Source organism: Chionomys nivalis, chromosome X, assembly GCF_950005125.1.
Source record: "Chionomys nivalis chromosome X, mChiNiv1.1, whole genome shotgun sequence".
NCBI classification, from domain to species: domain Eukaryota; kingdom Metazoa; phylum Chordata; class Mammalia; order Rodentia; family Cricetidae; genus Chionomys; species Chionomys nivalis.
This window is the reverse complement of record NC_080112.1, coordinates 113306689-113334281: the sequence shown is the minus strand read 5'-3', so window position 1 is coordinate 113334281 and position 27593 is coordinate 113306689. Positions and strand designations below refer to the sequence as shown.

Sequence of the window (27593 nt, the reverse complement as noted above, 5' to 3'; positions counted from 1 at the left end):
GAATTCATTCTGGCATTTGTGTGACAGGTACCATTCAAATTTTGCTTGTCTTTATACATCCTAAATCATTCTTTTCAAATACTGTTGATCACTTTTGTGCATTTAAATTGACTCATTTTATTTATAATATCTTACTAAACAAAGAAAGAAGTATGACTTTTTTTTTTTTTGCTCTCCAAACCCTTTAATAGTCAGCTGATGCACAAGCAAGAAAAAACATTTTTTTAATGTTTGAAGAAAATATTTGTTATGCTGTTAGTGTCATATACCAAATTCCCCATCATTTCTTTGACAGTAACCCTTCATTCTGGTTTATACTTTGATTCAAGGTCATAAAGGCAGGCAGATAATGCTTTAAATGCCTAACTTGCTGGAGACAAATGGATCACAACACTTGGGCTTTGCCTAAGTGTTCATACTACACTATTAAGGACTTTTGTAGGCAGCTCTATTTGATATGTTTTCAGTTAAGTAAAAACAGTGACCCCCAATACTATACAATATGCCTTTGTCTGAGGCAGTGTGCCAACATGCACATTCCCTCTCCAGACTGCTGTTTTTACCTTGAATGTTAGTCTAGCCTCTGGCATCACTGATCAGTATCAAGGCTTCTTGGTCATCTGTTTAAATTCAGGTGAGAAGAGACAGTGTTCAGCATTTGTTTTTGTGGGTGAAAATAACTGGTGTTCAAATGTGACAATGCTGAAGCCTCATATCTATCACTTAAGAATTAAGAAATAAATTTGGCTTAATCAGTCTCAAGGTATTGACAGCATCCCACCGCTTTCCACTTTTTACTGCCAGGAGCCAGGCCACTAAGGGTACATTGCAGAATACCCCTCCAATCAGTGTCTGCCATTTACTTTTCTGGGCCTTCTTTCCCAGTCAGTTTCCAGTTTCTCCCCTCTCCCTTTGGTCCTCTTAGCCATATCTGGTCTGATGCAGGGTTTTCTTGGCAGTGCAGTCAGTCTCTGACTAGTCAACATCATGACGCTTGGGACCTGAAAAACTCAGTCAGCATCTTTGTAGCATCATCCCCCCCCCCCCAACATGCATGCCTGACAAGAAAAAGCAGTTTTTAACAATTCACAATAAAAGGTCTGGAAAGGGCCTATGGTAGAGATCTCAAATGTATGTCTCCAGGTCTGATATTCAACCAGAAAATTCTAGAGCCAGGTTCTTTCTTACATGAGGGGTGTTGTTTACATGCCAACCAGAGGCAGAAGCTAGCTAAAGCCTCATTCCATGTCTATGGTCATACCGCCCTGAACATGCAGAGGCATTTTTTTATACAGAAAATCTTAGGATGATATATTCCCTAGAATATTATTAATGTCACAAAGAAACAATTACACTTTATAAAATTGAACATTATTACTTAGTTTTTGTTACTTAAATTTCTAGATTTTCAAAAGTTTATGTTTCATTTTGCATATGTGCTCATACAAAAGCGCTTACCTTCGTCCATGGTAAAAACACAAAATACTGGTGTGATATAAAAGAATTTCTTTTTATATAGAAAATATAAGGGTGATTATGTTTTCTAGGATATTACAATGTATCCATGACATAATTATAGATTCCATAGAATGGTGATGTAACTTAGTTTTTGGTTTTTGAAATTTTTAAGTGTTTAAAAATTTGTGTGTGTATGTACCACACAAGCATGTATGTATGTCATGACTTGACTGTGTGGTCATCATACAACTCGTGAGGAGTATGCTGGGACTGGTTCTCTCCTAATATTGTTTTGTTCTTGGGAATTGAACTCAGGTTTCTAAGCTGAGCAACAAGGGCCATTACCTACTGAGTGATCTCATTGGCCCAGTTTTTTTAAAAAATAATTATGAATGATTAGAAGGTAGGTGGTTATTTTATATTTTCAGCCAGTTACTTTATTAAATTTGATTCTATTAAAATTAAAATCAAACTTTCAATTTTAAAATGAAAATTTTAAAATTAATGTGGTATTACATCATGTTGAATTTTATGGCTTTCATTAGAGTTAATTGTTTCTTAGACCATCAGTAAAAACTAATGATTTTTTATCTTTTCTTGTTCTCTCTAGTCAGTGGTAGATGACTGGATAGAATCATACAAGCATGACCGAGATATAGCACTTCTTGACCTTATCAACTTTTTTATTCAGTGTTCGGGCTGTAAAGGTAAAATATATTTATTTTAGAATCATAAGTTCTTAGATAGCCAGTTTTTTTTTAAAGATTTTATCCCTTCTCATGGAAAATAATGTCAAGGTAGTGAATTATTTGCATTATAGCTGCAAAATGTATAAGGAGAAAAGCAAAGAACAAAGCAAGAAAGTCTGTTGACAAAGGTGTATTCACTATGAAATTTATCTAAAAACTTACCAATTTATAATGTTTAAGTTATTTTATTAGATTTCCTACTTTTGGCATCTGGTTTAGCAATGAAGAAGTGGAAAAAAGGGAGAAGGTAAATAATGAAGAAATATAGGCTTAGATGTTATGGTATAGAATAATAGAGTTTAGGGATTAAAACTCATAAATAATAGCCTCTAGTTTGTTAGAACTTTGAGAATGTTATACATTGTGCTTTGGTTATAACACCTTCCAATTCCTCCCAGATCCTCTTCCTTACCCACCCAACATATTGTTCTTTTGTGGCTTTCTGCTACACTGTGGTCACATTACTAGAGGCTACAATCTTGGAGGAAACCAATTTTCCCTCTCCCTGGTTTTGTAAATATTTTCTGATACACTGTGAATGCATATGTGCAGCTAATTTGTTGTGTATAAGAAAACAGTGCTTTCTTGTTATCTACCTCCTTTGTCTTATGTTCTTTCTGCCCTTTCATAATGATACCCAGATCTTGGGAGGAGGGAGATCAGTATATATGTTCAATTCAGGACTGAGCATTCTGTAGTCTCTTATTGTCTGTACCTTGGCTGGTAGTTCTGTATGTTGGTCACCATCTCCAAATAATCAATCTGTGGGTATAATGAGAAGTCATTAGAAGTTACATTAAGACTCTGTCCATTTACCAGAATGACAGTAGTAGGACCCATCTAGCCACCTTTTCCATAATGGTGCCAGGTATTGGTTTTATATTTGGCCTGGTAAGACTCATGATTATTTTTTCTTTCAATAGTATACAAACATAGCACCTTGTAGCATTCTGAAAACTAGACAGTAGGGTTGAATCTTCCAGGTTCACAATAGTATACACAATGGTGTAAATGTATACATAGTATACACACAATGGTATGAAGGACAGAAGGTAATAGGAAAAAAAGGATTAAATTGGTTGGGAAGGGGAGGGCAGGATAAAGGAGGGGATACAGGAAAGAATAAATGACGCTAAAGGCTTTTAGAAAAAATAATAATGGAAGCCTACTTTGTAGAATCTTCTTAATTTTACATGCACTCACAGTGTGGGAGGGAGGAAGGGGAGGGAGGGAGAGAGGAAGGGAGAGGGAGGGAGGGGCAGGCTTCCATTCTCTCACACAAGTATATAAAAAGAGTTAGAACGGAGATACTTTACAACGGGGCAACAGTTCCTCTCCTGAACAACCAACATAGGCTCAGTAGCCTATGAAATAAAAAGCCCATTGTTGGGAATAGGTTAGTTCTTTTGGTGTTGTTGACCAGCAGCACCGACAAACCCCCAGTATTACAGGTGTCAATGCTCCAAGTTATTTTCTAGAACGTAACAGTGGGATCCTATTACTGAAAATACCTTTACATATTTCGACAACCACTAGACTACTAGACCTATAACTTCTGACTCTTATCTTTGTATAGCCTGATGAGAGGATGTCACAGTATTGGAACATGGTCAAAATGAACTGTGCCTGTTACTTTTCCTTGTCTTCACATTCATCCTGAAATTTTAAAATGGTATCATTGTTTATGTTAAAGAGGGAAAACTAATATAGTCATCCTTTTATAGATAGCAGATATAACATCTAGATATTTAAAAAAAAATAAAAAATGGCCTGTCCCAAATAAGTACAGAATTTTTTCTTGTCCTTATTGCCTAAACAGTGATACAGTATCATAGCTTCAGGATACTTACTATATATAGGTTGTATTCATATATAGCACAATTTTACATGAGAAACTTGGGTACCCAAGAATTATGGTATCCTATTCCCCATGGATACAGAGGGATGGTTGTATTATAGTATATCACGGTATGAGTAAAGTAATACAGGTAGTAGTGTTCAAAAGTGATCATGCTAGGAAGAATCATACCTGTCAGCTTAAGAAGTATGCTTTTATTGTGAGTGTAGACATAGATGTGCTATTTTATGTTCTCTGTAGTTATTTTCCTCCTTATATTAACTTCTAATACTTGGAAATTTCAGGAGTTGTCACAGCAGAGATGTTTAGACATATGCAGAACTCTGAGATAATTCGAAAAATGACTGAAGAATTTGATGAGGTAACATTCTAAATGTTTTAATAATTTTATTCATGTCAATTGTGGCTTAACATGTACATATTTTTAAGTGCTTATATTGTAGATATTGCTTATGGTATTCATCAGATGATAGCTATGCAACCTCAGGTGAGTTGTCTTAGCATCAGTCTTATCTGTAAATGGGGATAATAGTTTTGTTATAAGGCTGCTCTGAAGATGTTTGAAAATTGCATAGCATTTTAAAATTCTATGCATATTGCAAGAACTTAATAACTTATTATAAAAATAAAAGTCGAGAACAAATAATTGAAAATATAACATTCTGAAATATTGGAAAATGAAGATCTGTTCAAGTATTTGAGTAACTAGGTAGTTTAGATGAAGAATGTATAGATTATTACATAAAAACCCTTATATTTCAACTCTATGAACAAAAAATAGTGATATATTGGAATTGATTATTGCAATAATGTCATTGAAGTATTGTTACCAATAAATCACTGATAAATTTACTAAAGTGAGAACTTCTCCAGGACTGAAATTTGTGTGTGTTTTTTTATTCATAGCTGTATTCCAGCACTAGGAGTTTTACGCTTCCAAAATAACTTGGATTTTCAAGTAGAAACACTTGTCTCACTTGTTTTATTTGGTCATTTTTTTTCTTGCTCTGTCTAATGAAAAAGCTTTCAACTCTCATTCTCAGAGATAGATGAGTTGTTAAAATGGTTTTGATGCCACTAAGTGCTATTAATCAGTCCCTTAGTAGCAGGAAGGTATTTATGAGCAATGGTATTTTTTTAATCTTTCAATAATAAATGTTTTAATGAGAACCTTCTTAGTAAAAGAAAACAAGGGTTTGAGTTAATCATCTTGAAATATGATTAAAAAATCTCAGCAAACCAATTTGTTCACAACTGTATTTCAATATAATCAACTAAATGAGCTCATCAGTACCTCAGTGTCAAGAGTGTGCATTTAACACGATCTAGACCCTGGGTTTAATCCTCATTCGTCCAAAAAATAAACAGAAAGGAATCCTTTTATTTGAGTATTCCAGGGCCTTATTCTCAAGCACAGTTGGACTTCTATATAGCATGAGTTAAATAAATTAATTATGAAGTTAAACATTAAATTGATTTTAAATCATTTTGTTTTTCTTGTCAGAAGCACTTTTTCAGTTTTTATAAACTATTGGTATCTGTTTTAAGTATTCATTTAAATATTTTTATGTGTGCATACATATTATGGATGAAACCCAGGGCCTTACTCTTGACACGTGCTCTACTACTAAGCTAAACACTCAGTCTAGCATGTATTTTTAATGATTTCTGGAGGCTCTTAGTTCAGAATGAATGCTCCCCATTTTTATACAGAGGAAAACCTGAGTGCTAACTTTGGGCGACTGTAGTAGCTACATTTCCTTTTCTCTTATTTATTTAATTTTGTTTCATTGATGCTTATGGTCAAATTAAAGCCCTTACTCATTCTACCAAGTGTTCTACTGCGAGCTATATTCCCGATTTTGCATTTGTTAAATTATGTGATTGCGTATGCCTATTGACTATCTGGTGTCTTGAATCTAATGAAAAAAATTAACTGATTTTTGTTTTATATATTATTCTATTTGACTGGCTGAGAATACAATTTTATTACTTCAAAACAGAAGGTATAATTTTTGTTTGGTCTAAAGAAATTTAGTAGGTATATTTGTGCTTTTCAAAAGAATGTTCTAATTTGATGAGGGAATACTGATGTCAAGAATTGATATTTAACTACATTGATTAAAGTGAGGTCTATTAAAATCTCTACTTTGATCTTAAGTAAAAGCTCAATGTTCAAAGATGAATGCATCTGTCTTTACATATTCTTTTGCTTTCCTTGAGAATTCATTGTTGAAAAAAAAGTAGGATAAGATAGTATTTTTATGCTTTTGGCTGGGGTACATTAAAAGTAAATGAACTAAGCTATGAACTTGAAATGAATTTCTGTTTCATACTTTTTTTTTTTTAGGATAGTGGGGATTATCCGCTCACCATGGCTGGCCCTCAGTGGAAGAAGTTCAAGTCCAGTTTTTGTGAGTTCATTGGTGTATTAGTGCGGCAATGTCAATATAGTATCATATATGATGAGTACATGATGGATACTGTCATTTCACTTCTTACTGGATTGTCTGATTCACAAGTCAGAGCATTTCGACACACAAGCACCCTGGCAGGTTGGTATTTTGAAATATTTTATGAACATTCCCTTTGTTTATAGACAAGGAAGATTACCATCAATGAGGAAACAAGTAATAATACTGTGAATTTCTTTTAAGTATTTTTGAGACAATATCTCACTGTGTAGTTCTGTCTGGCTTGGAATTCACTCTCCATAGCTGGCCTCGAACTCAAAGACAACTTTCCTGCTTCTGTATCCTGAGTGCTACTTTTAAATATATATATATATAGTGACCTTCTAAGTCAATATTTCTTATCTTCTGCCCAATGTGAACTATTGGGAGTTGATTGGTATTTTTATTTTTGATTTTTTTTCTCTAGGTGTTAAATAACTTACAACAGATAAAAGCCCAACAACCACAAATCAAATTACACTGTTGCTTTGTTATATCATTTAATGTACTATATGGCAGGTGGTCTGGAATATGGTAAAGAAAGGACGGAATTAGATTTTTGTATTAAAGATTAATACATTAAAAATACCAGACAAAAGTAGTCTGTCTCAAGTTAGTAACAAACAGTGGAGATCTAGAGGACGTTTCATTAAAAAAGCTTTTTGTTAATTGTCATTTCATTTTACTTGATGCATGCGTATATACATATCTATGTCTCTTGACAATTTTATTGTCTTTGTGATGATATTCAACAGGAAAACTAAAAATGGATACTTAAGAAACTCTTTTAACCCAAAATGATTTGATGTGAGGCTGTTAAATTTGAGAATGGTGGCTTGTGTCTATAATCTTTGTACCCAGAGTCTGACACTGGAGGATTGTCATTAGGTAGAGACTAAAGACCAGACTGGTCTATATAGTCAGTCCTAGGCTAGCCTGGGCAATAGTGTTAAGAGCCCATCACAAACATTCTTTTAAAAATAGTAGTTGATTCTTCCTACTTTAGGCAGAGAGATGGTAAAATGAATATTATATAAACTTTAATTTTCTTAGAAGATAAATCACAATCTTTAAACACCATTGTAAGAAATACTTTCTAAAATACTGTCAGGTAAATATGTTCTGTACTTAGTATATACATTGTTATGAATTCCAGTTGAACCTAAATATGTAACATAGGACAGATTTCTTTGTTCTTTTAAAATATACTTTATTTTATGTGTATGCATGTTCTTTTCCATGTATGTCTGTATACCATGTGTGCCTGTTGCTTGGGGAGGGCAGAATAGTGCTTTGGATTCCCTACAACTGGAGTTATAGATGGCTATGAGCTGACATATAGGTGCTGGTACTTGAACTTGGGTTGTCTGGAAGAGCAGCCAGTGCTTATAACTGCTGAACCAGCTTTTCAGTTCAAGGCCAGATTTCTTTTTTTTTTTTTTAAATATTTATTTTTATTTATTATGTATACAATATTCTGTCTGTGTGTATCTCTGCAGGCCAGAAGAGGGCACCAGATCTCATTACAGATGGTTGTGAGCCACCATGTGGTTGCTGGGAATTGAAGTCAGGACCTTTGGAAGGGCAGGCAATGCTCTTAACCACTGAGCCATCTCTCCAGCCCCAAGGCCAGATTTCTTAATGTCTTTCAGTTTCAATTTCCTTAGCTCTTGTTTTGGTGGGATTTTGTGAGAATTAGTAGATAATCCAATTCACGATAGCTACTAAGTAGGAAGTTTACTGACCCATAATATTCCAGACATTATGTGCTGCTTTCAGCTATGAAAAAAGTTGTATGCTTTATTTCAGTCTAAAAGCAGAATATTGCTCAATTTCTCGTAATTTGATCTTGATAATACAAGTTTGCATCTATTATACTAACTAATTTCAACATTTTCTCCTTTAAACTCTAGCTATGAAGTTGATGACTGCTTTGGTAAATGTGGCACTAAATCTCAGCATTAATATGGATAATACACAAAGACAATATGAGGCTGAACGGAATAAAATGATTGGAAAACGAGCCAACGAGAGGCTAGAACTCCTGCTGCAAAAGCGTAAAGAGGTAAACTCTAGTATTAAATATTTAGGCTACTAATAGGCAACTAACTTGGTTACCATTAATTATAAATTGCCAGTTTCAGATAATTTTTAAAGTTTTATTTTTTTTTATTGGTGGTGAGGATAGAACCTAGGACCTTATTAATGCCATGTATATGCTTTACCAATGAGCTACAGCACCCAAGTTCCAAGAAAGATTTAAACATTGCCTATGCACCTGACTCCAAATTTTATTAAATATCCCTGTCAACAATACCTCATTGTACGTTTTCTGTGTAGGCTACTCTTGAGTATTGTGTTTGAGTAAGATGACTTGGACTTGTCTGGAAAGTTATCTAAGACCAAGAATTATTCGTGTTACTGACAGTTTTTGTCCTGACTGTCTTCCTCAATTTATTGATAGGATTAAATGAGATTTCATAGTTAATGTCAATTCCATTTGTAAAATGACTTAAAGCTTCTTACTGGAATTTGCTAACCAAATTTAGTTTCAAATGAAATTCAGTGCTAGTTTTATCCTAAACATTGATAAATGAAATCTCTTTATGCTTCATTTGTAAGTTAAGTTTTTTTCTTCAATATTGATAAAATGTTTTGTATTTCACAATGGGACTTAAAATTTTGCATGATCAAGAAAAAATGTAATGTAGTTGATTCATGATATTCTACACACCCTTTGGATTTTTTTTAAAAAAGTAGAAACTAAAATTTTAAATTCTTTATTTCTTACTTATTCAAATTATTTGATTTGATAAAGCTAAGAAAAGTGAAGACAAGCCAGTCAGTAGTAGTGTATGCCTCTAATCCCAGCTCTTGGGAGGCAGAGGCAGGTGGGTCTCTGTGAGTTCGAGGCCACCCTGGGCTACAGAGTGAGTTCCGGAGAAAGCCTTTTTTTCTCAGGGGAGTGGGGAGAAGAATAAGAAAGAAAAGATAAGACAACTACTTACTTAAATTTTTATATTGGTGTGTACATATAGTTGAGTCATGAAACTAGAAAGAGTAATGAGGTTAATAGAGTACACATGAATGAAAGGGAAACTCTGGGGGTGAAAATGTGCACGTGCAGGAGCAAATTGTGGGGTAATCATGGGTAAAAATGCCTTAATGAAACCTATTACTGAGGTTAATTATTTCAAAAGATTTATGGAGGGCAAAGTTATTTTTATGTCTCTCATTTTTTCATGTAATTTGAAATGAAGAATTGATGCATCTATACCTTAATTTTTCTTGATAGGTTCATTCCAAATAAGAAGTATATTTTATCTCAAAATTATGCCTGTAGTCTTGGATAAATTATTAATATAGAATGAACGGAAAAAGTACTTGAAATTAAAATTTTAGTACAAATATGCCAAAAGGTACACAGATAGCTCATTGATGAATGAATGCCTTTCTTACATGTGGGAAACCTTGGACTCAGTCACAAATTACCCCCTTTTCTAGATTAGCATTGTTATGTTTTTGTTTCATCTTTTCCCCGTCTTCTCTTTGCTTTCTTTTTTCACTTCCTTCACTTTCCTCTTTTTCCTCTCCCCATTCCTCCTACTTCCCTTTTACTTACACGGCTGTCCTTCTTCCCTTTTTTTGTTTACTTTGTAATGTAAGAGCTGGTATGGTAGGTAAATATTGTATTGCTAATGTATATCCTTAGTCTATGGTCAAAATTTTAAACAAATTGAAAATGACAGCTTGACTGTATTAATAAATATAAATACATGCCCATTTTAACATCATTTGGAAATACAAGATATTACTTATGCAGTGAGAAATACATTTTACAAAAATCACATGAAATATAAAACTTAATTTTATAATATGACTATAAAACAATATTCCTTAGATTATAAATTTATGTTTTTATATTTTATATTTTATTTTAAGTTTATAAAATAATATTCCTTAGAATATAAAACAATATTCTGTTAATTCTAAAACTATAAAATAATACTGTATGTGAGTACATATTTACTAATCAAGAATTGAAATATTACTTACTATTTCAAGTCAGTATTTCTTTCCTGAAAACAATTTATTAACAATACAGTTTTTATGTTTACTTATTTTACCTTTTTTTGTGTTTTGAGCAAGCATAGTTTACATGACACTTCTTTTTCATCAGACTAAGAATGAAAATTTCTTACCTGTTTTTTGTTGTGAATACTCATTATATGGTAGGAATCTATAAACCGTTATTACACCATGGAGATTCATATGCAGTAGAAAAAATAATCTACAAGCCAGATTTTAGATGTTAAGTCATGCATTTCAGGAATCAAGGGATTTTATTTGCTTAATATTTGATTTTTTTCTCTGTAGTTGCTTAAGTCCAGTAGAACAAAAAAATGTATTCACCAATTTCTGGTGGAATCTGTATACATTGTTACTTACAACAGCCTTTAAGTGTTTTGGTTGTGTTCCTTTGTAATTCAAAAGAAATGGTGTGTTCTTCTTTAGCTTCAGGAAAATCAAGATGAAATAGAAAATATGATGAATGCAATATTTAAAGGAGTGTTTGTACATAGATACCGGTAAGTGAAGACAGTTTGTTTGTGGGTTAGACATTACAAATTAAGGGAAAGAGTAGTATAGTAAGATAAATGTTGGAAACTAAGTTCCACCACTGAGAAAGTCTAGAAAATTCATTTTACTGCTCTGACATTGATATTTCTTATCTGAGTAAATGGCAAGACTCTGCCTGACTTGTAGTCCTCTATTATTTGGTAAGGGTACAAAATTGCTTCAGGGTATATTGTGTTGCTTGATTGCATGTGCTAATTCCTTATTCTTTTATTTAATTTTACTGGGAAAATTTGGATAGATTAATGTAAGATGCTTCATTTTGTTATTTTGTTTTAGCAGATAAGAAAGGTAATTTTAGCACAGTTTATAACATATTTACAAATATTGGTTCCATTTTTATTCAGCCTCATTTTCTCAACTGGTACTTACTGAATCCATTTAATGCTTTTTAAAAATAATATTCCCATATTAACACTTGTGTTTTTGTATCTTTGGCTGCTGTTCTCTTACTTTATATTCCCTTATCTTAATCATATTTATTGATTATTACAATTTCCTAAAACATTCTTCTTTGAGTTAATCCTTTGCTTTCAATGACTTGCCATTAATAAAAAATGAACTCAAAATGGCTTAGTAAAAGACAAGTAGGGCGACATATACTTGTATTCCAAGAGTAGAAAGGAATAGGATCACTTGAGCCCCAGAGTTGGGGACCAGTCTGGGCATCACAAGTGAGACTTTATCTTTAAAAACAGGAATCATGAGCTAAAATCAGTTAGTCTTGGCCTAAATCTTATAGTTATCAAGTAATTATACTTGGAAGATTATGATTTTGCTTTATTATTTTCCCTGTTTTCTTTTGAAAGAAGACCTAAGACCATCGGAAAACACAGATATTTACATTATGATTCATAACAGTAGCAAAATTACAGTTATGAATTAGCAATGAGACAATTTTTTATTTGGGGCTCACCACAAGATGAGAAACTATTAAAGGGTTGCAGCATAAGGAAGGTTGAGAATCACAAGTCTAGAGTAAAAGTAAAGGTTTTGTTTATGAGACAGGTTCTTTAAACAACTGTGCAATTAAGCAATTTTGTTTAATTTAAAAATTTTACATTTATTGTTCTTTGTCAGTTAGACTGTATACATGTTAATATTTGGGGCTATGATTCCTTTCAAATCTTTTAAATCTTCAACAAAGGTTAACATGGTGTCATATTAATTGTAGATTAGAAATACATGACATCTTTTGAATTCACTATATCTCTGGTAGTGTAGTAGCACTGATTATATTACTTGCCCTTCCCCCATTTAGGGATGCAATAGCTGAAATCAGAGCTATATGCATTGAGGAGATTGGCATTTGGATGAAGATGTATAGTGATGCCTTTCTTAATGACAGCTATTTAAAATATGTTGGTTGGACTATGCATGATAAGGTAAGATATGCCCCATTGACTCTTCTGTCTATGCACTGGTCTAATTGTCTTCAATTCTCATTTATAAATTCAGTATCTGAGCCACACACACCTTAAAGTCCCAGCGCTCTGGAGGCAGAGGCAGGAGGCTTTCTCTGAGTTTGAGGCCAGCATTATCTACAAAGTGAGCTTCAATACTGCCAGGACTATATAGAGACATCCAGTGTAAAAAAAATTAGATATCTATGTATGCATATTTTAGGCCACAGCCCTTGAGCGCCACCCCCACCCCCACCCCCCCGTTCGTTTCTATCTGCTCTGACAAAATTTGGTCTCTAACCCAAAGTCCCCTGGATTATTGAGCCTGGACACTGCTTTCATCCTCAGTATCAACTTTATGTTTGTGCTGAAACAATTAGGAGCATGTAAGTGCTAATGGGTGATACATTCTATAGAGCACTAGGAAAATCTCTTTGTTATGTGAGTTTTACATATTTACATCTTTTTTTTTTTTTTTTTAAGTTTTGTTTTACAGTACTGAGGGTGAAACCCCAGAGCTCTGTGCTAACTAAACAAGTATTTTGCCACAGGCTTACAGTTCAGTTTCTCTTGAATTTTTATTGTTTTCATAAACATGTATCTTATTTAAATTGGGCCTTACAATTTGACTTCTGGTTTTTAGTATATTTTTCCCTTAAACTATTAATTCTTAAGCCACCTCATTAGCCTTGGAGAAGTTTCTTGTATGTAATTCTTCTAAATATTACTTGCTGTGAAATAGGCTGCTTATTTTGCTATGATAAATTTTGAAAAAAATATTATCAAGTGACCTATAGAAATATCAGTTTTGTCACTGCTTAATCTTTTGTACTGATTTATATTTTTCATTAGCAAATATTTGTGAATAAACGCTGCTTGAATTTTAAACTAGAAAATATATCCTGCAGTTTTGAATTTGGAAGTATATAGTTTGAATATATTGTTTCCTCTTTCTTCTAGCAAGGTGAAGTAAGACTCAAATGTCTTACTGCTCTACAAGGACTTTATTATAACAAAGAACTCAATTCCAAACTGGAACTATTTACCAGTCGTTTCAAGGTTAGTAGTCTTTGAAGTATTTAAAAATATTTGTAGTTTGAAATAGTTTTCTATTCCTATAAAAATACTTTACTTTTTTTGTTCTTAGGATAGAATTGTGTCTATGACTCTTGACAAAGAATATGATGTTGCTGTACAAGCAATAAAGTTACTCACTCTTGTTTTACAGTAAGTATATATTTATTTTATATTACTAATGTATAGATATTTAGATAATACATTAGTATATACTTGGTTCACATACATTTAGGCCTAAATTTTAATAGCTTAAATTATAATATTATTAGTTAACCAACCAACCAGAGGTAGAGGCCTTTTCTGGTCTTAGACTCCTGGACTCAAATGTGTCTTCTGTTTTACACTCCCAACTAACTAGCCGAGATTACAGATGTGAACTACTCTAATCCCGCCCCAGCTAGAAATCTAGTTTCTTCATGTAAAGTTCAGAAAACAGAGGAAGAAAGAACTCTTCTACTTTTTAAAAACAATTGCAGTAAAATATATAGAACATAGAAGTTGTCATTTTGACTATTTTAAGCATAAAGATCAGTGACAGTAGGTATTATATTGTTAGGCAGTTGTTACTTGTATCCGTTTGTAGAATTTTTTTTATCATTTTATATTGGAACTAAATATATAATTGCTCCTTCTTCTCCTGCCATATACTCACAACTACTCTTCTGTTTTCCACTCAAATGAGTTTTCCTCTCATTGACATTCATGGAAGTAGACTTATGATATTTGTCCTTTTATCATGTCACGCAAAAACATGTATCAGGAATTGCTTCTCCTGTTGTTGTTGAATAGTATTTTATTTATGCATATAGCATGTTGCATTTTTCCATTCATGTGTTGATGCAACCATGAGCTGTTTCCAATTTATGACTGTTCAGGTAAGTATCTATGAACATAGTTGTTTAACTGTCTGGGAACTTGCTTTTAGTCCTTTTGCATGTACCGAGAAAAGAAATTGCTAAATGGTATAGTAATTCTCTGAGACTTTGTGGGGATGCGGTTGCTGGGAAGTGAATAGGCTACATTTTCAGTTCATTGTTTAATTTTCTGCTGAAGCATCATAGTGTTTATGTAGTAGTTATGTTACACTCTCATCAGCTTCAATTCCGCCATATCTTCTGCACCAGTGATTGTCCTTTGCTTTCTGGAATATATATCATGTCCTGTATTTTAGCAAGTACTTGTATAGTATGTTGGTATGCTTAAAATCAGTGTGCTAACTTGATAATAGCAGAAACATTTTATAAATAAACACCTGGAAATGAATAAGAAACTCATCATACACACAGATAGCATATATCTAAAATAAATTGTGTGCACCACTAGTTGCAGATATCTCCTAGGCTGAAGTAGGAAGTATTTCTTTAACCTGAGTTGAAAGCCAGCTTGGGCAACATCAGGAGATTGACCTATCTCAGAAAAAAAAAATTAGTCGATTTCAATAAGGGACATAAAAATTTGAGCTGGAAAGCCTTTTCAACAAAACAATACTTAAAGATCTATAGTCTCCTTAAATATTTCTAGTTTAAATTATCTTAATAAGAATGGCAAACATTTCTTAATAAGAATATCAGTATAATCGATTTTTGAAAATTTATTAAGAGTAGACATTGGTGCTGGGTTGAGTCCAATGGAGGAGCTTGAGCATTTACTCAGTATATGCAAGATTGCGAGCTCCATTCTTAGGTCTGTGTGTCGGGGCTGTAAGCAGAATTCTATCTAATAAATAAATAGGGAGTAGCTGAACAGAATTGTCTTGTAATGCTATAGTAACTTAAAAATTCTGATGTTGTTGCTTGAATAAACAAAATAAAAATATAGACTATGTATGTTTCAGGATTCTATTATAGGATGAGGGGTTCCTTGATTAAAAAATAGTAAATGGGTTTTGTTCTGTGTTTGTTTTTTTTTTTTTGTGTGTGTGTGTGTGTGTGTGACAAGTATGCTATATCAAGGGATGGGTGAACCTAGTAAGCTTGGTGTGGAAGTGCAGACCTGTAATTCCAGCTCTTAGGATGTTGAGTAAGACAGGATGGAGCAACTGTCTGCCATCTCTGAGTAGAAAGAAGCTGAGATTGTTGCTCTATAGTATATGCTTGCCTAGTATGTTATGTACTTACTTAAGTTCCCCAAACAGCTTAGTCATTCAGCTTATTAAAAAAACTAAGAATATTTTTGTAAGGAACCAAGAATGCAAATGTTAGATTAGAACATTAGATATTTACATCCTGGTAATTAATTTCCATGTATGAACTAAAGCTATAGAAATTTAATAGGAAATTTGTCAAGAAAAAAATTATCCATATGAAAATATATTTAGCCTTTTGCAGAGATAGTACATTTATAGACCCAGATGTCCTGGAACTTGGTCTATAGACCAGGTTGGCTTCGAACTCATAGAGATATACCTACCTCTGCCTTCAAAGTGTGGGTGTGCCACCACCTCCCCACTCTCCACTTTTGATTTTTCGAGAAAGGGTTTTTCTGTTTATCCCTGACTGTCCTAGAACTAGCTCTGTAGGCCAGAGTTGTTTTGAACTCACTGAGACCCACCTGCCTCTGCCTCCCCAGTGCTGCTGTGATTAAAGGTGTATAGCACAATGCCCAACCTCCCCACTTTTTAAAAATATCACTGGCGAAGATTTTAAAAATTGTAATGCCTATCATATGTAGAAATAAGTTCATATATAATGTTGGAAGAGAACAAATGGTCTGTGGTGATTATTTTTTCAAGAGCAAACCAGGACAGGTATAAATTCCTCAAAGAATATTTTTGCAAAATCTATCAAAATTTGAAATGCCTACATTCTGTAATTTATATTCTTTGCGGTAAAGTTTAAATATTAATAGAAAAATATTGAATTAACATATCAAAAGTAGCCATCATTAGTATTTAATTTAGATTATCTCATTGACTATAGTAGTATCGAAATGGTGATGCTTATTACCCCAATTTATTTGAAATGTATACCACACTAATTATAAAGAAGGTAGTTTTAGATATAGTTACAAAAATCTTACCAAGATGCAATATTCATTTAAATTCTATGTAAAGAAAAAAAAAGTCAAACAAAATCTTAGTAAATCATGGGTTAGGAATTTGCACCATGGGTAAAAGCATAAGTCTGACAACCCAAGTTCATTGTCCAGGATCCACATACAAACTGCATGTGTGCGGTATGTATCTACTTCTATGGTGAGATGCGAAGCAGAAACAGGAAAATCAGCCAGAAGCTTACAGGCCAGCTAGCCTTGAATATGTAGTAAAACAGAAGGAACAAGAGAGACCTTGTTTAAATACAGAAAACTGACTTTCATAAGTTGTTCTCTGTTGACCACACATTTACTGTGATACACAGGTTTACGTATAGAAGAGAGACTGTGTGTACACTATTCTCTTAACCATTTAAAGTTTTCATTTCCTGTATTGATTCTTATTTTGCTTTGTGTGCTTGCCATTTTCTTTCCTCCCTCCCTCCTTCCCCACCTCTTTTCACGCAACACAGGCTGACCTTGAACTTCCTGTGTAGCTGAGGACATCATCTTTTGCCTGTCCTTCTCAAGTGCTGGGATAACAAACAAGGGCCAATATGCCTAGCCTATATTCAGTCTTAATTGTTTATCATGACATTTTGTGAAATTAAGTTAATAAAATTTTGATAGAGTCATGATATTACTAAAATCTCTATCATTGTTTTTTATTATTAGGAGTAGTGAAGAAGTCCTTACTGCAGAAGATTGTGAAAACGTCTATCATCTGGTTTATTCAGCTCATCGGCCAGTAGCAGTAGCAGCTGGAGAATTTCTCTACAAAAAGTAAATGTTCCTATTACTCTCTTACTTTTATGGTATTTTCTTTCCATACTTTTAAGATTTCAGATGAATCTCTGGATATATGATCATAGAAACCATTAAGCAAATATTTTATAGTGACTTTTAAAGAGAACATATTTAATCAAACTAGGCTAATATTTTTGTTAAGATTTTATTAAGTTTATTTGGGGGATAGTAACTCATAGGATATTTACTTGGTATGAAATAAGCACACTAGGTTTATCTTAATTGTTATCTAACATTAGTCCTCCCTAAAGAAAAAGAGCCACACTATCTGTTATGGTCATTGTGTTAAGATAATGTTCCCGAAAGAAAAGAGAATGATACATTCCATTTTAGTGAAAAATATGTATCATTATGGTGTATAAATATTTTAGGTCAGTAATTGTATTACTTCCATGAAAGAAAGAAATTGTATAAAATAATGTATGGCTTCCAAAAAGAATTTGTAATTTATTATGACTAATTTGAGAAGTCAAAGGACTTAGGACTATCAAAACTGAAATGAAAAGTTTTTTTTTAATCATTTGCTTGATATTTTAATACTTCCTTACCCAGGTTTACATTATTTTCTTGTTAGGTGCTTAAGTATGGAATATGAAGTTAATTTCTGTGATTAGTAAATAGTTTTCTAATAAGTATTTCTCTTTGCCTATAGGCTCTTCAGCCGTAGAGATCCAGAAGAAGATGGAATAATGAAAAGAAGGGGAAGACAAGGTCCAAATGCCAACCTTGTTAAGACTTTGGTTTTTTTCTTCTTAGAAAGTGAGGTTAGTTGCTATTGTTTATTTTATACTTAATTTCAAACTTTTGAAAGGTATTAAAATGATATATATCTAAAATCTTTCAGATACCCAAATACTGAATGCAGCAGAGATCTGTTTCAATTTTTTAAAGTGCTTTCTAATTTAATAAGATAGATATTCAACAATTAAGACGTATATTTTGGAAATTATTACAACTGTATTCCTCTCATTACTGATAGTATAATCTTGGTTATGTTACTCAGTCTTTTTTAAAAAAATATATTTTTATTTTATGTGCGTTAGTGTTTTGCCTTGCGTGTCAGGTTCCCTGGGATTGGGATTATAGACAGTTGTGAACTGCCATGTGGGTACTGGTAATTGAATCCATTACCTCTGGAACAGCAGTCAGTGCTCTTAACCCCTGAGCCATCTCTAGAGAGCCCCAAGTTACTCAGTCCTTTTTAGCCTTTCTTACTGATTTAAAAAAGTATGTAATTTTTTTAAATCAATGCTGAGATAATCCCTGTAAAAGAAAGACTTAGAACATTCTACGTTTTCAAATGTTCTTGTTTGTTATTGTTGTTTGAGACAGGATCTCACTAGCTCAGACAAACCATGATCTTATTCAAATCCATATTCCTTTGCCTCAAGTAGGATCCCCCCGACAGCATTTCTTTGTCCTGGGATTCATGCTGTTTCCCAACTCACAGAAATCGCCTACTTCTGCCTCCGAATGATGTTATTATAAAGGCATGCACCACCACCACCTAGCAGTCTCTTAGCCTGCTGAGTGTGAGCCTCAACACCCAGCTTCATGTCTTGTATTAATATTAATGTATAAACAGATTTACATTAGTCTTCACTAAATTAGCATTTGTTTAATGTCTTATAAGGGTTCAAAATTCAGATTTATTTAGGGTTCATGTTTGTTTGATTTAGTCTTTTTATAAATGTGCAGAATTATGTTTTCTATAGTATCAATCAGATCTGATTATCCCATGATCCTTTCTGTATATTACTAAATCCAGTTTCCTAATTATTGAGGATATTTCCTTAGAAAGATATTTGTCTTTAAAGTTTGAAAAATAAATAATGTTTTCCATTGATTAACTTCAACCCTTAAAATAAGCTGGAAAACTATAATCTTTTACTTTCAGAATGAAGAGAATGATAACTGTATAAATTGAATCAAGAAGCAAAATGTATTTTATTGTTTTAATTAACCATTATTACGCCCACTCAGTTAAAATAAGAATTAAGAAAAGTTAACTGATGTAATATTAGATCCAAATAAGTAATAAATATATATTTTATTACCAAATAAGCAATAAGTATGTGTTTAATCTTTTTGTAAAATAATGTTTATATTAATAAGTTAAGAGGTACTAATGATTAACAGGGGTTATGGAATACAGCAAACTACAGTAGTTCTATATTCTTAAATTCATTTGATCTCAAGAACTCGATTGCTTTTTAAGAATTTTGACATGGTATTTATTAACAAAGTATCTGTTCTTTTGTCCTAAGTCTGGTATGCTATTTGTCTAAGAGCATGATGTTTTAAATTTTAGTTACATGAGCATGCAGCATACCTTGTGGATAGCATGTGGGACTGTGCTACTGAGCTACTGAAAGACTGGGAATGTATGAATAGTTTGTTGCTAGAAGAACCACTTAGTGGAGAGGAAGGTAAGGATAATTATGTTATTGTTTGTCAATACTGTTTTGGAAATTCTGTTAGTTTTTGTTAGTGTTATAACTTTGTGTAATTGTTTTTATCAGCACTGGGAATCAATTTCAAGGCCTTGTAAATGGCTGAAGAAGCGTTAACTCTAAAACACATTCTCTGCCTCATATTCATATATATGAATATTGTGTGATGTACAAAGATGTAATTGATATCAAAATTTAGTACATTTAGCCAGGTATGGTGACACATGCTTGGAGGAATGAAGCAGGAGGATCATGAATTCTATTCCTGCCTGGACTACATAAGAAATTCTATGCTAACGTGGGCTATATTTTGAAACAATTTCTCAATATATACTTAGAAAATATATATTAAAATTTGTGTGTGATGGTTGGATTCATACTTTCTTTTACCTATGTATATAAACAGTGAATTTACTTAGAATTCTGAAGTTTAGGAAGGTAAGATTTTAACTTTTTCTGATCCTTTTCTGTGATAATAATGGGATTTTCTTTAGTACATTAGGTCAGTTCCTGTTCATTGGCAGAAGAAACTTATATAAGAGTTACAAGAGGCGTATATGGAAAAGAAATAGGTTAACTCTTTCTGATTTTTTTTTTATAGCTCTAACAGACAGACAAGAGAGTGCTTTGATTGAAATAATGCTTTGTACTATTAGACAAGCAGCTGAATGTCATCCTCCTGTGGGAAGAGGGACAGGAAAAAGGGTATGCCAATATGTTTTTGTTATTCTAAACTTCTTTTCTCTATATTTGGTAGCTTTTTGTTAAAGGCCATTTTTACCACAGAACAAAAATGTTTGAAACTTGGTTTTACTTTTCTAATTACTTTTGCATGTATACATGTGTGCACATATATGTGTATACATATATGTTATCAGTAAATTCTAAAGTAGTAGCAATTGGAGAAATTTGTTCTGTTTTAAATGTTGATAGGTGAGATGACAGTGAATGACATTGTCTTCAAGACCCAATGAAGTGTGTATATGTAGAGTACTGTATTTGTGTATTTTAGTATATTTATAGATTCATATTTTATTCTAATATGAAATTAGTAATAAAACAGGTTATTAATCATGATGGCGAACTAATTCCTATTTCCAGGGATCAGATTTTAATCCTTTATTTAGAAGTTCACAAATGTCTGCAAATCTATTAAATTTCAAATGTTTTATTGTAAACCACCCAAATGCATTTTTATATTATGACATGCAAATATATGTATATCTACATGTTTTAATATTCCATGAAATAATACTGAACCAGGGTATAATGCAGTCTATTTTGTTCTATTACTGTTTTCTTTAATTATTTAACCATCTTTTTTGCAGTGCGGTGGAAATAACCCGCATTTTGCATGCTGGGAAAGTGCTCCACGCTGAGCTATACCCCTAGCACCTATTTCTATTTTTTTTTCATTTTTTAAAAAATTTTTTTGAGTTTCTTTTTTATTGTTTTTAATTGAGCTATATATTTTTCTCCACTTCCCTCTCTTCCTCCCCCCTCCCCTTCTGCCTTCTACCATGACCCACGTTCCCAATTTACTCAGGAGATCTTGTTTTTTTCTTCTTCACATATAGTTTAGATCCATGTATGTAGAGTCCTCATTGTTGTCTAGGTTCTCTGGGATTGTGAATTGTAGGCTGTTTTTCTTTGCTTCATGTCTTAAAAGCCACTTATGAGTGAGTACATATGATATTTGTCTTTCTGGGTCTGGGTTACTTCACTTAATGTTTTCTAGATCCATCCATTTGCCTGCAAGTTTCAAGATGTCATTTTTTTTCCTTCTGTGTAGTGTACTCCATTGTGTAAATGTTCCACATTTTTTTATCCATTCTTCAGTCGAGGGGCATTTAGGTTGTTTCCAGGTTCTATGTGTTTTAATCTTAGTTTTATGTTTTATTTCTGTTTTTCTAATTATGAATAGCAAATTAGAATTCTGAACTGGTTACCTGTGTCTCATGACTCACAACCTGGAGTAAGTTAAAATAGTGTTTGATATCACTATTGCCTAAGTTCCAAAAGTCATGTTTCATGTTCCTAACTATCTTTAAGTAGATTTGAATAATTGTATTGAATAATTAAATTAAATTTTAAATGATAAATTAATTATAAAAGTTTTTATAAATGTGTTTTTATACAACTATAGCAAATGCTTTGGCATATCCCTTGATCTACTTCAACTTTGATTATTCCCATTACTTCCCCCAGATGTTGTTGCTAATTGTTTTTTATAGTGATAGCTGTTTTGACTAGGGTGGGATAGATTCTTTATCTTGTTTTAATTTGTCTTTCTTTGATGGCCAAGGGTCCTAAACATTTTTTCTTATTTATTGTCTATTTGTACTTCATAATTTGAGAACTGTCTGTTCTTCAAGTTAGCCTGTTTATTGCTCATACTTTTAACATAATCTCTTGAATGAGTTATGTTTTTAGATATTAGTCTTCTGGTAAATTTTAGCTAGTAAATCTTTTCTCCCATTCTTAGGTTGTCACTTTTCTTGGTTGTTGCCTTTGCATTGAAGTTTTTAATTTTATACAATTTGCTAATTCTTGAATTTATATGTTTAGCCATTGGAGTCCTTTTCAGAAAGTCCTTGCCTTCTTTTCCTTTAATAGCAGCAGTGTAGAAGGGAGCTGCAGACTGCGTTCCTGCCACCCAGCTCCCGGCCGCCTGGCTAGCTCATGCCCTGAAATAATTACACGGAAACTGTATTCTTTTAAACACTGCTTGGCCCATTAGTTCTAACCTCTTAATGGCTAATTCTCACGTCTTGCCTAACCCATATTTAGTAATCTGTGTAGCACCAGTCTTACCGGGAAAGATTCAGCATGTCTGACCTGGCGGCTTGCTTCATCGCCTCTCTCCTGAAGAGGAGAGGCATGGCGTCTGAGCTCACTTCCTCTTCCTCCCAGCGTTCTGTTCTGCTTACTCCACCCACCTATGTTCTAACCTATCAGGCCAAGCAGTTTCTTTATTAATTAACCAGTGACCTTCCTCCATCACAGCAGGCTTTGAGATCTGAAATTAATGGTTTTGATTCATTTTGAATTAGTTTTTGTACTGAGAGATACAGATTTAGCTTCATTCATTTACATGTGGATATCTGCTTCTCTTGGTGCCATTTATTGAAGAGCGGTTTCTTTTCTAGGCATCTTTATAAAAAAAAAAGTTGATTACAGGTGTGTGTTTTCTCTCGAGTACTCAGTTCCACACCATTTTCTGTTTTGTTCTAATACTGTGCTGTCTTTGTAACTATGCCTCTATAGTATATCTTGAAATTAGATGTATTGATAATTCTGGAATTGTTCTCTTTGCTTAGGATTGCTTTGGCTATTAGATGTCATTTTTGCTCTCATATGAATTTTACGTTTGTTTTTTTTTTACTTTCTGTGAAGAATGTCATTCTAATCTTTGGAAATTAAATTGAATTTGTAGATTACTTTGGCTAATAAAGCCGTTTTCACAATGTTAATTCTGGCTATTCATGAGCATAGGAAGTCTTTCCATCTTGTGTCTTTTTCAATTCCTCCATCCCTTCCTTTCTTGAGACAGAATCTCACTGTGTAGCCCTGCTTTTTCTGGAACATGGTTTATAGACTGGGGCATCCTCTAACACAACAGGATTGTCTTGCCTCTGATTCCCAATGCTAGGATTAAGCATGCCCTAATTTATTAGAATAGTAATTCATATACATTAAGAAACAATAACACATATAAAAGCACAGATCATGTCAAAAAAACAATCATTTTCACATTGGATTTATTTTCTTCTATTGAGTTTCTTATATGCTTTCTGCGCACCATTGTCTTAGTTACACATTTTGAATCTCCTTTTTTTTTCACAATTACATCTTAGAATTCTTGAAATACATCATTATCTATTTTTTAAATTAGTGAGTGTACAATTTCTGCCTTTTTACTCGAACTCATAAATATTTGTCATTGTATTATATTGTGAACAGTTATTCTGATTGATCATTTAAATGCAGTTAAATGTTATCTTCTAAAAATTTATTCTTTATTTCATGCACATATATTCATATTAAGTCCTTTTTTGGTGAACTTCATTTCAATGATCCCTCTTCTTTTCAATAAATTCTCCTTCTCTTTCATGTCTTTTATACTAGTTTTTTGTCGATCATTTTATTCATTAGGGTTTCCTGTATCAATATGAATAGGGGGTTATTTGTCTAAGCGACTGGTTATATCACTCCACCTTCTTTAGCAACTCTTTACGCTGAGTAGTTCCCCTGGGAGGAAGTGGGCTTCATGAGCCCTTCCTCAATACTGCTGTAGGATCAGTGACTTCAGGGAGTCATGTTCCCTGGATTTTCATGGATACTGTGTTTCTGCATTAGGGTTTATATATTTGAATTAGGTTGTTGGTGAGATCATCTTTATTCTTTCAGTTTACATTTTAAAAAATCTTTTAGTAGGATGCTGGGCGGTGGTGGCATGCACCTTTAATCTCAGCACTTGGGAGGCAGGGGCAGGCGGATCTCTGTGAGTTCGAGGCTAACGTGGTCTATAAGAGCTAGTGCCAGGACAGGAGAAACCCTGTCTTGATAAACTAAAAAAAAACAAAAAAACAAAAACATCTAGTAGGACTAGATTGTACCATTCGGCCCACATGCTCAGGACACAGGGCATGCATGATCTGAAGCACCACTCCAAGAGAACACTAACCGCAATAGTGACAGCAGGCCTGGTGGGAACATAAAGTAATATTGAAAGCAATTGTTCTTTTAAACTCAATAACTTTTGTAGAATACAGAAATGATGATAGAATAGTGTGCAGTTGGGTGTTAGTTACTGAGGACTGGAATGTAAGAAAATAAGCTTTGTAAGACCAGGAATTAGTTTAATAGAAACAAAAACATACTGGAGTTGGGACAAGTAACCAGAAGAAGGGAGTTGAGAAGTCGTTTGGATAAATGAATGTTAAAGATCATTAAAATTATAAGAAAATTATGATTAAGTCTATGGAAGAGTAAGATGTATTTTAACCCTGCCAGTGTGAGAGTAATAAGCCTGTGTGTGTTGTCCAGCTGAAACTGCTCAATGTGATAGATCCATTTGGATATATTTCAGTGGATTTCAAACAGGTTGCCCATAGGGTTTGAACTTCTACCCTGGACTCAACCTTTACCAAGGAGGGTGTCACCTCATAGTCTGAGCCTCCTGTTTCATTTCATATTATGAGGTTACCATTGCAGTTGGAAATTTCTTCTTATCAAGACTTGAGCCACCATTGTCTACAGACTTGTGTTGCAATGGGTTTCAGTTAAAATCAGTTTCTGTGGAGTGTTTACCTGCTTCTTTGGTTCCAGTCTTTTCTGTTGGAGTGTGGGGTGACTTTGAACTTTGGAGACATGGTTGTTCAGTATTTTCTGCTCTCTAGCCAAATAAATAGATTGATTACAGAGATTTGATACCTGCTCCTTCACTTTCCAGGTTCATAGGTACACTGTAGAAGATAAGCAACTTGTTTTTTTCATCTAAAAATTTATGGGTTTTCTTCCCTCCTTGCTACTGGAGCTTTCTTTTCTCTCGTTTATTGGATCTAGTGGTTTATAGGAGTGGGTTTCGCCATTTTCTTCTATTCGTGTTCAGATCTCTCTCCTGTAATACTTTTTATGAATGTAGTGTTCATTAATTCTGTATTTTACCTAGTCTCTCGTAAGTTTCCTGTTCACTTATATCCTCCCTTGCCATTCTATAATTGTCACCTGTTTTTAAAAATCACAGGTTTAAAGTTTTCCAGATTTATGAGGGATTTTGGAGCGTGCTACTTACTCTAATTCCACCAATTTTTTTTCTAATTGAATTTTTGTCTTTATTTTAGGAGTATTTGATTTTTTTTGTGGTTGTAGTTACTTATTTTACATGGCTTTCCACTAAATTTATTTACTTTTTTGGCTACAGTGTCTTGTATGAAGCCCTGGCTAGCTGGCCTAGGTATTCACTAGTTAGCCAAAAATGGTCTTGAACTTATTATTTCCTCCTACCTCAGCCTACTGAGTTCTGTGTACCATTGCACCCAATGTTACTTACCCCTTTTTAATTATGATTAAGTATTACTTTTAGGGCTGATGTTTTATATTAGGGAATTTTTGACTAGGCATGTTGATACTAATTGATAATTCCACCACTTGAAAGACTTAAAAAAATGAACTGAAGTCAGTGTGAGCTATAGTAATGCAAGATTCTGCCTCAAAATTTTTGTATCCATCATTTAAAATATTATTATTTTATTTGTTTTAATTAAAAATTGAGGATTTAACAGTGTTATTGAGCCTCGTAGATGTTTATAGAACATCTTTGTGTTGTTTAGGTGCTAACAGCAAAGGAGAAGAAGACACAGTTGGATGACAGAACAAAAATCACGGAACTTTTTGCTGTGGCCCTTCCACAGTTATTAGCAAAAGTAAGATTACATTGATTACTTAATGTCACTCCTAAATCACATATTCTTTCAAAATGGCACAGCACATTCTTAGTGTTATTATAATGTTTTTAACATTATCTTTTTTTCCCCCAAAAGTACTCTGTTGATGCAGAAAAGGTGACCAATTTGCTGCAGTTACCTCAGTACTTTGATTTAGAGATATATACCACTGGACGATTAGAAAAGGTAAGATGTTTTCTGTGTATAAAATATTAGAGGAGAAAATGCCGTTTTAATCTACACGATTATACAGCTTTCTTATATTATAAATATGTTTTTGTAGAATTTTGAGTGAACCTGTTTCTACTAGGTCTTTCTATATTTTAGACCAATTTGATTTAGAGAATGGTATAAATGAACAACTATTTTGCTTTATAGCAATAACTATACTTTCATTCTCTCATACATTGTATGACTATTTCACTGATCATTTATGGATATTTGTCATGAGTTATTAGACAGTAACAATTGCAAAGCAAATTTATCTAGTATTTATGTAATACTTTTTGTATGTTCCTATAACCATTGAAAGTTCTTCACAATTGTTAATAGTCTTACCAAATGTCTGAGGCATTTTTTTTTCTATTAAATTTTTTAAATTTTTTTTATTTTTTTCTATTAAAGTTGCAGAAATAAATATGGGCCAATTAGTTCATTTGTTTCCCAAACTATAAAAGTGTCTGAAAATACATGTCTTATACTTCACATTTAATATATTTGAAAACTGCTACAGTTGGTGGTATGGTATAGTCACACTATGCCTACTGTATATTCTTTAATAGGGCTTGAACAAAATGGGCATACCTTCTACCACTAAGCTATATCCTTCTCTCTGTACCTTATTAGTTTGTAATGAAATAAATCTTATTTTGCAGCATTTGGATGCCTTATTGCGCCAGATCCGAAATATTGTAGAGAAGCACACAGATACTGATGTTTTAGAAGCATGCTCTAAAACTTACCATGCATTATGTAATGAAGAGTTCACAATCTTCAACAGAGTAGATATTTCAAGAAGTCAGCTGATAGATGAATTGGCAGATAAATTTAACCGGCTTCTTGAAGATTTTCTGCAAGAGGTATATATTATAAGTATTTTGGACCCTTCCCTTCCAGTAACTGAGTCACTCAGTATTAGTCCTGATGATAATCTAGTGGTGTGTTGGTGAGTCTTTTTAGTTATATGAATCATCAAACTGCTATTATTCTTTCACTAAA

At 33.2% G+C, this 27593-nt stretch overlaps 1 protein-coding gene across 7 annotated transcripts in view; it reads left to right on the top strand.

Annotated features, from left to right (window-relative positions):
• Stag2 (STAG2 cohesin complex component) overlaps positions 1 to 27593 on the top strand; it is a 135550-nt gene that overhangs the window by 74290 nt on the left and 33667 nt on the right. For all 7 annotated transcript variants that reach the window (XM_057759094.1, XM_057759096.1, XM_057759097.1 and 4 more), the window contains 15 exons: positions 2069 to 2165; positions 4350 to 4426; positions 6416 to 6620; positions 8432 to 8583; positions 11034 to 11107; positions 12418 to 12541; positions 13520 to 13618; positions 13707 to 13786; positions 17342 to 17449; positions 18126 to 18237; positions 19785 to 19902; positions 20528 to 20631; positions 26262 to 26354; positions 26472 to 26561; positions 27251 to 27454. In XM_057759094.1, coding sequence (XP_057615077.1) covers positions 2069 to 2165; positions 4350 to 4426; positions 6416 to 6620; positions 8432 to 8583; positions 11034 to 11107; positions 12418 to 12541; positions 13520 to 13618; positions 13707 to 13786; positions 17342 to 17449; positions 18126 to 18237; positions 19785 to 19902; positions 20528 to 20631; positions 26262 to 26354; positions 26472 to 26561; positions 27251 to 27454 — 1737 coding nt within the window. The remainder of the gene's footprint in view (positions 1 to 2068; positions 2166 to 4349; positions 4427 to 6415; positions 6621 to 8431; positions 8584 to 11033; positions 11108 to 12417; positions 12542 to 13519; positions 13619 to 13706; positions 13787 to 17341; positions 17450 to 18125; positions 18238 to 19784; positions 19903 to 20527; positions 20632 to 26261; positions 26355 to 26471; positions 26562 to 27250; positions 27455 to 27593) is intronic.